At 42.7% G+C, this 12,768-nt stretch overlaps 1 protein-coding gene across 1 annotated transcript; it reads right to left on the bottom strand.

Annotated features, from left to right (window-relative positions):
* Positions 1-11,448: 11,448 nt before the first annotated feature.
* LOC133766203 (vomeronasal type-1 receptor 90-like) lies at positions 11,449-12,399 on the bottom strand. Its single transcript, XM_062199922.1, has one exon. The coding sequence runs from the start codon at positions 12,397-12,399 to the stop codon at positions 11,449-11,451; it is 951 nt and encodes a 316-aa protein (XP_062055906.1).
* Positions 12,400-12,768: the final 369 nt, after the last annotated feature.

The raw sequence follows: 12,768 nt of genomic DNA, 5'->3' as shown, positions 1-12,768 counted from the left end.
TCCCTGTTGGGTTACTGTAAGGTTTACATGAGGTTTAGCTCTGGCATGAGTGAATTCAGAGCCTCTTCCCTAGTCCACCTAGCAGATTCCAGGGAGATCCAGGAAGCTAAAACTGACTGTTATACTCTGGTGTTGTAGGTTAAAGTGGGATCCTTATCTAGATTCCCCAGAGTGAGAGGATTTTTTATGGAGTGCTTCTATTGCTGCCCCACAGAAGCTAAGGGGTAACCCCCTCCAAACATGTAGAATGGGTAAGCACAGATCTGGTGCTGATGCTCACAAACTCCTACAGTTTGGGGTACATGGAATCTGTGCTCTGACACATAAATTGGCCTGACTGTGACTCTAATTGCTTCTGCTATCAGCAATGCAGAGATGAGTTGTTTAATTTTTCTTTTTTTTTCCAGGGAATTTTTTAAAGTGTATTTTTAAGGAATACAAATTTCATAAGTAGAACTTTAGGACTATAGTTATTCTTCCCATCATATCAGCCCTCCCACTCCCACTCCTATTCCCACCCCCCCTCCTCCTCTATCCTTCCAGTCCTGTTCTCCATTAAGATTCTTTTTCAGTTAACTTTTGTACATAGAGGACCAATTCTTTACTAAGTAATGATTTTAACAGTTTGCACAGCTTCACAGTTAGAAATGTCCTCATCCCACTCTTATACTCAGATTTTTTATGAAATCTATTTTCAATTGACTTTATATAGATATTATTAACTCTTTGTTAAGAATTCAACAAATAGTATGAAGAAAAAAAGATAAATACAAAGATAACCAAAGTGTTCCTTGACAGTAAAGACAAGTCATCCCTTCTTGAAGTGTCAATTTCACTTCTAAAAATTTCATTTTAGGTGCTCTGTTAGTTCTCACAGATCATTTAGAACATACAGTATTTGTCCCTTTGGGATTGGCTTATTTCACTAAGTATGGTGTTTTCCAGATTCATCCATTTTGTTGCAAATGACCAGATTTCATTTCATTGTACTGCTGTGTAGTATTCCATAGTGTACATATCCCATAATTCTGTTGTCCATTCTTCAGTTGTTGGGCATTTAGGTTGATTCCATGGCTTGGTTATTGTGAATTGAGCTGTAATAAACATGGAGGTACAGATAGCTCTTTTGTTTAGTGATTTCATTTCCCTTGGGTAAATTCCCAAGAGTGGGATGGCTGGGTCATATGGTAGGTCTGTGTTCAGATTTTTGAGGTATCGTCATACTGTCTTGCATGATGGCTTTACCAGTTCACATTCTCATCAACATGTGTTAAGGCTACCTTTTCCCCCACATCCTCACCAGCATTTCTTGTTTGTTGATTTCTGTCAGGTTAATCTGTCCATTGCTGAACGTGGAAGTATTGAAGTCCCCCATTAGTATTGTATATTGTATTGGAGTATAAGTCTCCCTTTAAATCCCCTAACATTTATTTTAAGTAGCCAGGTGCCCTGTCATTAGGTGCATATATGTTTGTTTTTTTTTTTGACAAGCAGAGTGGACAGTGAGAGAGAGACAGAGAGAAAGGTCTTCCTTTTGCCATTGGTTCACCCTCCAATGGCCGCCGCGGTAGCGCGCTGCGGCCGGCGCACCGCGCTGATCCAATGGCAGGAGCCAGGTGCTTCTCCTGGTCTCCCATGGGGTGCAGGGCCCAGGCACTTGGGCCATCCTCCACTGCACTCCCTGGCCACAGCAGAGAGCTGGCCTGGAAGAGGGGCAACCGGGACAGAATCCGACTGGGACTAGAACCTGGTGTGCCGGCGCCGCAAGGCGGAGGATTAGCCTAGTGAGCCGCGGCGCCGGCCTGCATATATGTTTATAATAGTTAAATTTCACTGCTGAATTGATCCCTTAATCACTACATAGTCCCCTTCTTTATCTCTTTTTAACAGTTTTTGTGTTAAAGTCCATTTTGCCTGACATTAGGATGGCTACAGCAGCTCCATTTGGTTTCCACTGGCATGAAATATTTTTTTCACCCTTTCACTTTCAGTCTGCCTGCGTCTTTGTTGGTGAGATGTGTTTCTTGTGGGCAGCAAATGGAAGGCTTTTGTTTTTGAATCCATTCAGCCAGTCTGTGTCTCTTAACTGGGAGTTGAGGCCATTTACATTCAAGGTGACTATTGATGAGTAACGACTCTGCCAGTTTTCCCAAAAATATTCCCATTTTTTACTTTGAATTTCTTTTGAACTTTGAGAGATGGTCTTCCTTTACCTTCTTTCATAGTGATGACCATGTTTCTGCATTTCTGTGTGCAACACATCCTTAAGCATCTTTTGTATGGCTGTGCAGGTTGTGATAAATTGTTTCAATTTCTGTTTGTTATGAAAGGTCTTTATTGCGCCTTTATTCATACATGATAATTTTGCAGGGTATAATATTCCGGAGTGACAGTTTTTTTCTCTTTAAGACTGGAACTGTGTCTTGCCATTGTCTCCTAGCCTGTAGGGTTTCTGATGAGAAGTCTGCTGTGAGTCTACCTGGAGATCCTCTGGAAGTAATCTGGAGTTTTTCTTGTACACATTTTAGAGTCATCTCTCTATGTTTTACTGTGGTGAGTATGATTACAGTGCATCGTGGTGAAAATCTCTTCTGGTCATGGCTATTAGGAGTGCTTCCTGTACTTGGGTGTCCATTTCATTCTCCAAATCAGTGAGGTTTTCTGTTATTATTTCACTAACATGCCTCCTAATATATTCTGTCTTTCCACATCTTCAGGAAATCCTATAACCCATATGTTGGGGTATTTTATAGTATCCTGTATATTCCCAACAGTGATTTTTAGTTTTCTAAATTCCTCTTCTTGTCTTTATTCTGTATAATTCCCAGTGCTTTGTCTTCTAAGTCAGATATTCTTTCATCTGCTTCAATGATTCTGTTGTTAAGGCTCTCAACTGCATTTTTTATTTGTTCTATTGAACTCTTCATTTCATTTTTATTCCTCTTTAGGATCTCATTTTCCTGACAGAAATTTTCTTTCATGTCCTGTAAAGATTTCAGTAGCTCGTGCATTTGCTTCTGATTACTTCTATGTAATATTATGATGAATTTTTGAATTCAGTTTCTTGCCTTTCTTCATTCTCATCATTTTAACAATCTAGTATTGAAGTGTTGTATTCTTTCGGGGCATCATTTTTTTCTTATTCTTTTTTCTTGAATTGTACATTTGTTGTTTGGCATTTGTGGAGATACTCATGGTGGTTTTTTTCTTTTTTCTATTTTTTTTCTTTTTTTGCTGTGGTGGCTTTTACCTTTGTAATATGGCTCTGTAGATAAGTGACATGTCTGCTTTCAGTGACTTTCTAGAGGCTTGTTGTGGATGTGGCCAGGGAGCTCTATATAGTTTTCCAATGTTAAGGGTGTGCATAAGGTGATAAACCCAGGTTTGGCATGGCAAATATTCTTCCTTCTTCTTTTTTAATCAGAAGGGAAATTTATTCTGCTGAGTTGAGCTGCTCTCCTCAAGGGATCAGTGCCTGAGTGCTAACCCTAGTGGGTATAATATTTGTCTGCACTGTGCTAAGGACTACACAAAGGATCTTCAGTCTTCAGTGTAAGTTCAGATTCCCCAGCAATGTCTCCCACCAGGTAACCAGGAAGCCCTGAGCATGTGGAGTCTCCCATTGTGACTGCCCCAAATCCCAGCCTCATTGTGAGTCCTCCCATAGACCCTCAGTTTTTTCACAAAAACTACAGAAGTCTCACATAGTCATAATGTCCCAGCTCCCTGTTAGTCTCCACTAGGCTGGTTGCTGGGCACGGATATGAGGTGGTACAGCTTTTGTGTATGTCCAAAATGGTGTCAGCTCTATCAGCTCATTAGAAGATACCATTATAAAGTGATGGAGGAGAGAGAAAAGTGTCTGTCCTGTCCTTTTTTTTCTCCTTAGTTTTGTAGGTACACTATCCCCCATGGGGCCCCAAGCTAGGTTCCCTTTAGGCTCTTCCTGTAGCTTTTTTGCCAGTGTTTTGGGCTGCTGTGGTCTGGTCTCACCTCACTTTCTAACACTGCTGCGTAGGCCCTAAGCTGTTGGAGTTCCGAGTTAGGGGCATCCTCCACATTAGTCCACAGTGCCTCTCTAATTTTGGTAGAGTTTCATCTGTCATCTTCTTCCTAACTTTTCCAAGAGACTAAACTCTGTTTACTTTTTTCAAACTATCTTCTCGTAGGCTAGAGCAGTTAGCTCTCTCTATACTCTACCCTCTTTTTTTTAAGATTTTTATTTATTTATTTGACAGGTAGAGTTACAGTGAGAGAGAGACAGAGAGAAAGGTCTTCCTTCCATTGGTTCATTCCCCAAATGGCCACCATGGCAGGAGCTACGCCGATCCAAGGCAGGTGCTTCTTCCCGGTCTCCCATGCAGGTGCAGGGGCACAAGCACTTGGGCCATCCTCCACTGCCTTCCCGGGCCATAGCAGAGAGGTGGACTGGAAGAAGAGCAGTTGGGACTAGAACCCAGCACCCATATGGGATGCTGGCACCACAGGTGGAGGATTAACCTAGTGTGCCACCACGCTGGCCCCTACTCCACCCTCTTAGATGTCCAACTTTTCAGCATTGAGTCTGGTGCTTTCCTGGTAGGGTAGGGGAGGGAGGCACAGTAGCTTCCCTTCTTGGATCCAAGCCCTCACTCGAGCCCCAGTGAGTTCTCTATGCTTGAGTAAATACCAGAAGGTGACTGTGGAATTCTCTCTCAGGTAAAGCTTTGGGTGTCAGGGTACACAGCAGTTTCTTCCTACCTTGATTTGAGAAGATGGCAACTCCTAGAGGGCTACTTGCTGCACCAAATGCCGAACCACAGAGGCATTGTTGTCTTCTCTCCTTGTTTTCCTAGAATGATCATTGTTTTATTACTTATGCACTGAAAATTTCCATCAGTTAGACCTCTGTAATTATCTTACAATGACTTTCATGATATCTCCTCTGTAGTGATGCACCCTCTCTGGTCATGACTGCTGTTCTATGTCTTCTATTTTTATTAAATACAATTAGAATTTTATCCTTTTATTTCAGATTTTAAGTTTCTCTTTTTATATTTTGTAGTTAGAAACTCAAATAATTGAGGTCTTCTGTTTGTTATTCCATTAACAGTGGAGATTCATAACATACATTGAGATATGTGTTTCCATTGACTTTTTTTTTGACAGGCAGAGTTAGACAGTGAGAGATAGAGATAGAGATAGAGATAGAGATAGAGATAGAGAGATAGAGATAGAGATAGAGAGAGAGAGAGAGAGAGAGAGAGAGAGAAAGGTCTTCCTTTTTCCATTGGTTCACCCCCCAAAGGCTGCTACGGCCAGCCCATTGCGCCGATCCAAAGCCAGGAGCCAGGTGCTTCCTGCCAAGCACTTGGGCCATCCTCTACTGCCTTCCTGGGCCACAGCAGAGAGCTGGACTGGAAGAGGAGCAACCAGGACAGAATCTGGTGTCTCAACTGGGACTAGAACCCAGGGTGCCATCACCGCAGGTGGAGAATTAGCCTAGTGAGCCACGGCGCCGACCTCTGTTGACATTTGCTTAAACAGTATCTCTTGTGATTCCTTGATGCATGTTTTATTTAGAAGTATGCTGACTCTTTGACAGATACTTGAGGACTCCCCATTATTCTATCAAAGCTGCAGTGGACTGTGGAAGGGGTAACTGTGGGGCTGGACCTCATCTGAGGAGGGTGTGTTCTGCACTCAGAGGAGGTAGGGTTGTCAGGGGTTAGCTCCCAAATCTGCAAACCCATCGAGGTTTCCGGAGTAGAATCTGCATTCATATCTCAAACCACCTGACTCATGTAGTGAAGGATACTTGTTGGGCTAAGGTTATGGGGTCACTGTTACTTCCGGGCATAGTTGGGTTTGTGAAACTACAGGGTTTCTTAATACTGTCATGGGGTATCTGTGGGAACCCTAGGATGGATACTTGGATGGAGTTCAGTGCTCTGGAGTGGGTTGGGTCTCAACACTGACCCTTTGTCACTGTGACATCACACTGCTATAGCCTGCACTCTGGGGATACAGGTGTGCTAGAAGATGTTCATTACTGTAACTACAAAGCCCTACGGGGGCTTCTTAGAAGTGAAGGAGACTTGTTTCAGCTCATAGTTTGGAGGTTCTCAGTCCAAGCCTGGGCCTCCCCACTGGGTCAGGCAACTGGTGAGGCCTTCCCAATCTGTATGAATTCTGTTTCTTTTACTTGTAAAAAACATCTTAAGATTTCCAGTAGAATGGGGAAGATAAGTGGCACGTGTGACCATCATGGTCTTGACTGTATTCATGATCTCACAAGGAAATATTTCAGTGTTTTCCAGCCCAAAATTAGTGGTGGTTTCTTTTATATATATGTCCCTTGTAAGATAAGTTCATTCCCTTCTATCAATAATTTGTTGGGTGTTTTTAAATACAAACGGTGTTGTATTTGTCAAAGACTTTTTCTGATTTTTTGAAGTAATAATGTGTGTTTATATTTTTTTACTATGAGATGTTATGTCAGTTGATTTTTGCATGTGGAACCATCTTTGCATTACTCTGATAAATGCCACTTGGTCATGGTGTATTTTCCTTTCTACATGCTGCTGCTGCATTTGATTTGCTATGGTATAGATGACAATTTTTGTATCTCTGGTTTTTCTCTAAAAATGTCTATCAGTTTTTGGAATTGGGAACCAATCAGTCTCATAGAATGAGCTGGAAAGTATTCTTCTCCTTTGAAGATTTGAAGCTTATTTGGAAAAGTATAGGAGGAACTGGAGCCATCATTTGTTTGATGCTGATGTGTGTTCCCCAAAGGTTGATGTGTGGGAAGCTCAGTCCCCAGTTTGTAGATGTTATGATAGGACTTCCAAGAGGAAGGGGGACCTCCAAGGGGGAGGTCACTGTGGCTACTGACCTTGGAATGGTCTCTCTAACGAGAGTGATTGCCTTGACAGTGAGTGGTGATGAAAGCACAGGAGGACCCTCAGGTCTCTGTGGCTTCCTGTCTTAGCACTTTGTCTTCCTCTCAGATAAGCACCCTGGGTGCCATCGACCACGAGGTCCTCACCAGTGCTGAGGTGACTTTGGTGCCATGCCCTTGAACCTGCAAACCCATGAACTAAATAATCCTGTTTTATGTACATCTTCCAGCCTTAGGTATTTTTTTTGAGTGATGGAAAATGGACCAATGTGCATATGACTGGTGTAAATACTTTTTTTAAACATTTGATAGAATTGATGCATGAATTCATGTGGTTCTGGATTTTCTTTTTGGTATATTCTGGAAGACTCATACATCTTTTTACTGGTTATACGTCTAGTCGGACCTTCTGATCTACTCACAGTTTTCTTGGGGTGTGAGTGACACAGATAGAGTGTACATAATTAAAGCATATGAATGATAAGGATCAGCATTTATGGCCCAGGTGACCCCGTAACCACAGTCACCTCCACAGTTTTCCCTGTGGCCTTATAATATCCTTTACCCTATATCTCCTCGGTTCCCATGTCTACCCAATTGCTCACTTAGGTTTTGTCTCCTGAAGCTTGAAACTCAGTACAAGTTCCAGTTATTATGTATGTGATTTGTACTGGATCCTTTAGTTTGCCCTATTATTGTTGTAGGTTGAATGATCTGTTGTTTGTTTGTCAACATGTACCAAGGTAAACAGGCTTAACAAAAATAAACTTCATATACTTTATAGAAATAAATAATACATAACCAGAAATGCACAGAGGAACATATAAATGAATTTGTGTGTGTGTGTGTGTGTGATCACACTTACATCAGCACCCACTTAAGAACAACACACTAGGGGCCGCTGCTGTGGTGTGGTAGGTTAAGCCACTACCTGCAATGCCAGCATCCCATATGGGTGCTGGTTTGAATCCTGGCTATTCCCAACTGCCTGCTCATGGCCTGGAAATCCATTGAAAGTTAGATCCAGTATTTGAGCTCCTGCAGCCACATAGGAGACCTGGAAGGAAACTCTGTCTCTGTATCAGCTCAGCTCCAACTGTTGCAGCCATTTGGGAAATGAACCAGTGGATGGAAAACCTCTGTCTCTCCATCTCTCTAACTCTCTCTCTCTCAAATAAAGAAATCTGTAAAAAAAGAGCAAAGCTTTATTATTATGCCAACAGTTCTACTATTCCCCCTTCCCATTTCTTTTAAACACGTGAAAAAGAGTAAACTATAATATATACAGTATGATTCAGTAAAGCACTCTTGATAACTGTATACCAAATGATACACTATCCACACCCTTTATGGGCTATATATATATATATATATATATATATATATAAACTATCAGAAATATAGAATGCACGTCATACTTGCCTTATGGGGTCTGACTTATTTCTCTTAGCATCACTATGTCCAGTGGAATACATTTTGTTGCAAAATGTTAGTCTTCCAAAATTTTCCTAGCTAAGTAATGTTCCATCTTGTGTGTGTGTGTGTGTGTGTGTACCACATTTTCTTTATCCAGTCATTAGTTGATGGACATCTAGGCTGATTTCATATCTTAGCTTTTGTGAACTGGCTGCTATAAACATGGGAGTGCCAGTTACTTTTTCGTATGCTGATTTCATTGTGTAGGTATATTCCCAGGAGTGGGATAGCTGGGTTATATGGCAGATCTATTTTTAGTTTTCTGAGTAATCTCTATAGTGCCTTCGATAAAGGTTGTACCAGTTTGTAACCTATAGAGTATCAGGGTATCTTTTCTTGCCCATTCTCATCGGCATTTCTCCAATTTTATTTTAGGTGGTAGTCTTTCTAAAGGGTGAGGGGATACTTCATTGTAGTTTAATTTGTATTTCCTTGATGGCTACTGATGTTGAGCATTTCTAATGTATCTGTTGCTCATTTCCATTTCATCTTGTGAAAAAATGCCTATAAATATGCTTTGTGTCCCCCCCCCGCGCTTCTTAACTGGATTCTTTTGTTGATCTTGAGTTTCTTGAGCTTCTTTATATTCCGGATATTAATCCTTTTTTTGGATGCATACTCTGCAAATGTTTTCTCTATGGTTTCTGTTGCTCTTTGTCAATTGCTTCCTCTTCTGTGTGGAAGTTTCTTAGCTTAGGTAATCCTATTTGTCTCTGTGCATTTTTTGCTTGGGCTTCTGGGGTCTTATTAAAAATCTCTTGGTGTATGGCCATGTCTTGTAGCATTTCCTGTTTTTCACCAGCATTTTTAGGGTTTCAAGTCTTAAGTTTAGAACCTTGAACAACTGTGAGTTGATTTTCGTGTAGGATGTGAGGTAGGGGGTCTTGTTTTAAACTTCTGTGTGGGGCTTGGTGATGTAGAGAAGTAGGTTAAACCTCCACCTTTGGTGCCTGCATCCCATATGGGCACTGGATCTTGTGCCACTACTGCTCTTCCCATCCAGCTCTCTGCTATCCCTGGGAAAGCAGTGGAAGATGGCACAGGTGCTTGGGCCTCTGCACTCGCATAGGAGACCTAGAGGAAGCTCCTGGCTTCCCTTTCAGTGCAGCTCCGGCCATTGCAGCCGTGTGGAGAGTAAACCAATGGGAGGAATACATTTGTCTGTCTCTCCCTCTCACTGTCTATAACTCTGACTCTCAAATAAATAAAATATTTAACAAAAATAAACTTCTGCATCTAGAAATCCAATTTTCCTAGCACTATTCGTTGAGGTGACTGTCCTTTCTCCGGGAAATGGTTTTGGTTTTTCATTTTGGCTTTTTTTTCAACATTTATTTATTTATTTGAAAGGCAAAGTTACAGAAAGGTAGAGAGAGGTAGAGAGACAGAGACAGAGACAGAGAGAGAGAGAGAGAGAGAGAGAGAGGACTTCCATCTGCTGGTTCACTCCCCAGATGGCTGCAACAGCTAGAGCTGAGCCAATCTGAAGCTAGGAGCTTCTTCTGGGTCTCCCATATGGGTGCAGGGCCCCAAGTACTTGTGCCATCTTCTGCTTTTCCAGGCCATTGTAGAGAGCTGGATCGGAAGTGGAACAGCTGGGATTCGAACTGGCAAACATATGGGGAGCATATATGCTATGCCAGCACTGCAGGTGACAGCTTTACCTGTAAGGCCAAAGTGCTGGCCTCCAAGGAATGGTTTTAGGCCATTCAGGTAAGATTAGTGGAGGTATCTATTATTTTCTATCTGTCTACATGTCTATGTTTGTGCCAATACCAGACTATTTTGACTCTAATGGCCCTGTACTATGTCTTGAAATCTGCTATTGTGATGCCTCCAGCTGTTCTTGGTGCTTAGGATTGTTTTAGCCATTGGGGGTCTTTTATGTTTCCATATGAATTTTAGAATTGTATTTTCTTGTTTTTCCATTTTTGGGAATGACTAAGACTTGAATATTTGATTATTTGATGGTTTCTCAGAGATGCCAAACACTGTTCTCAGTCTTTCTGATAGTTTCTTCTTGTTTTTTTTTTTTTGGTCTGGTATTTCAGAATATTGATCTAGATCCAGTATTCTTTTTTTCTGTTTCACCAGGTCTGTTGTTAAGACTTTACACTGTATTTTCTGTTTGAATTATTGGATACTTCACTTTTGTCATTATTTAATATCTGTATCCTTTTCAGAATTTCTTTAAATTTTATTTATTTGAGGTAAACAGATTCCATTTATACAGATATCTGAGCATACTGCTGCTTCCCACTCTACCCGCCCTCCTGCCATGCTCACACCCTCCCTTCTCCTTCCTTTCTTACTTTTCCTTGCATTTTTTACAGTGAGACTTTCAGTTTATTTGATGATCACCAGCTTATCCTCTACTAAATAAAGAACCGAGGAAGCCATAAGTACTAAAACCACTGTTCCTCAAGGATGTAGACAACGGCTGTAACAATAATCAAATCTCAGTATGTCAGGGTTGCTCGTGTACATCACATTTTTTCCATACACAGACTAGTCAGGTGCACAGGAACCAAACTGTCACCCATGTTCCTCTCAGCTCTGTGGCCTATACCCAGAACCCCACAGCCATAGGGTGTAGGGATCCAGTCTCTCATGAAGGTTCCCTGTCCCCAGCCTGGTGGCCTCCAGCAGTGGTGGAACTGTCTGCTATTCCCCGAGTCAGGACCGAGCTCAGCTATAGCTCTGCTTCAGCAAATAGTTTGTCAGTTTGCTGAGGGAGGGGAGGGCATCCACATGACTTCCTTTCACAGAGCTAAGTAGTCAGCCAGACTACCACAGGCTCCCCAGGCCAGCCCTGCATCCCTGCATCCAGTGAGGAACTTCCGTACCCCTCACTGCTACATGGATTCTCTGTCCATTCTCCACTGCCAACGTCCCCTGTCCCCTGAGAATGCCGTCCTTCCTTTGTTTTTCTGGAATTTTTCTGTGGATAAGGTCAATGTGGCTTCCCCATACTCCACCATCCTGGAGCTCCCTATTTCATACATTTCAATAAACCCAGAGAACACATTCTATAGGAGATCATTAAACACTTTGAAGTCACTGTATTTGCTCATGAAGAGACATGTCATTTATTCCTGAACAAGTAAACACTTACTTTTGTTCTCCCACATGGATTTGAAAAGTTGGATCATTCGATTTTCAGTACTGATGAGCACCAGAGGTCCAATGGTGGCATAGCCGTTGCCCAATAAGATCTGGAAACAGAGGTGAACCGGGTCGATTTTCCACCACATCCCTGAGAATGAGAACACGACGCAGTCCAACCAGTACAGGAGCACAAAGATGCTCATGAGCAGCAGGATGGTGCGGGTGGCCCTGTGCTCTGGGGAGGCTCCTGGAGAGAGGTTGGTGCTGTGAAGGTGCTGGGACCGCCTCTTGTGCCTGCACAGGAGAGTCACCATGTACCCACTTGAGACGGCCATGAGCCCTGTAAGGGAGACATCCCGGAAGATCCCCAATGTAGAGTATATGTGTCTGAACACCTGACTCAGGGGCAGGAGAGAGCAGGATTTAGTGACAGACATAAGACTGTGGGATGTACGATTTTTGGTGGCAACGGTGGGGATTAGGAGACGAGCGCTGATGGACAAATTGAAGACCCATAGGAAGAGAAACCCACACATGTTGTAATAAGAGGGTGAGTGTTTGAACTTCGCCAAACAGGAGCTCCTGGGGCTGAGGGTGATGGCCTGGAGGACGCTCAGCAGGCAGGTGGTGCCCAAGGAGAGGCCCCGTGTCACCTGGTGCGAGTAGATGACAGCTTTACATGTGATGTCATCCCATAACTCCTGAGACTCAAAAATGTCTGTGGCTATGACCCCCACAGTGATCAGCATCACCAGGTGGATGAGGGCCAGGTGTCCAACGGTCAGGTCAGTGGGCCTGGGCCTGTGCTTGAGAAAGAACCAGAGGACGTGGAAGAGAAGAAGGAAGGCGTTGGCTGTGATCCCAATGCTGACTTCAGAGAAAAAGGCATTTCTTATGGCAGTAAAGTTAAAAAGTCTGTTGTTTTCACTCATCTTTTTGGGGAGTGGAGAGAAAGCATTTAGAGAATGAGGAAAAAGTAAGAAAAATTGTCACAAATAGAAATACCTTTATGATTATGAAGGAAAAGTGCCCCCTTGTGGATCAATGCGGCTCAGTATCAATGCAGCTTTTCTGCCTGGGAATACTGCAGCCCCTCTCACCCTCTCCAGGTAGCCGCTCTGTTCCTGCTGCACACCTGCCAGTTGTGGTTGGATACTGCATCCCACTGCTCAGCTCCCACAGCACCTGCACAGTAAAGTTGCCATTATGTGAAAGGTGCCTGCAGAGTGTTACCTTATTTTTCCTTTTCCAAAGTCAGGGGCAAAGAGTTTTCTCTTGAATCTGCAAATCCTGATACAATT

This window comes from Lepus europaeus, chromosome 9, assembly GCF_033115175.1.
Source record: "Lepus europaeus isolate LE1 chromosome 9, mLepTim1.pri, whole genome shotgun sequence".
Taxonomy (NCBI): domain Eukaryota; kingdom Metazoa; phylum Chordata; class Mammalia; order Lagomorpha; family Leporidae; genus Lepus; species Lepus europaeus.
This window is presented reverse-complemented; position numbering and strand designations above follow the sequence as displayed.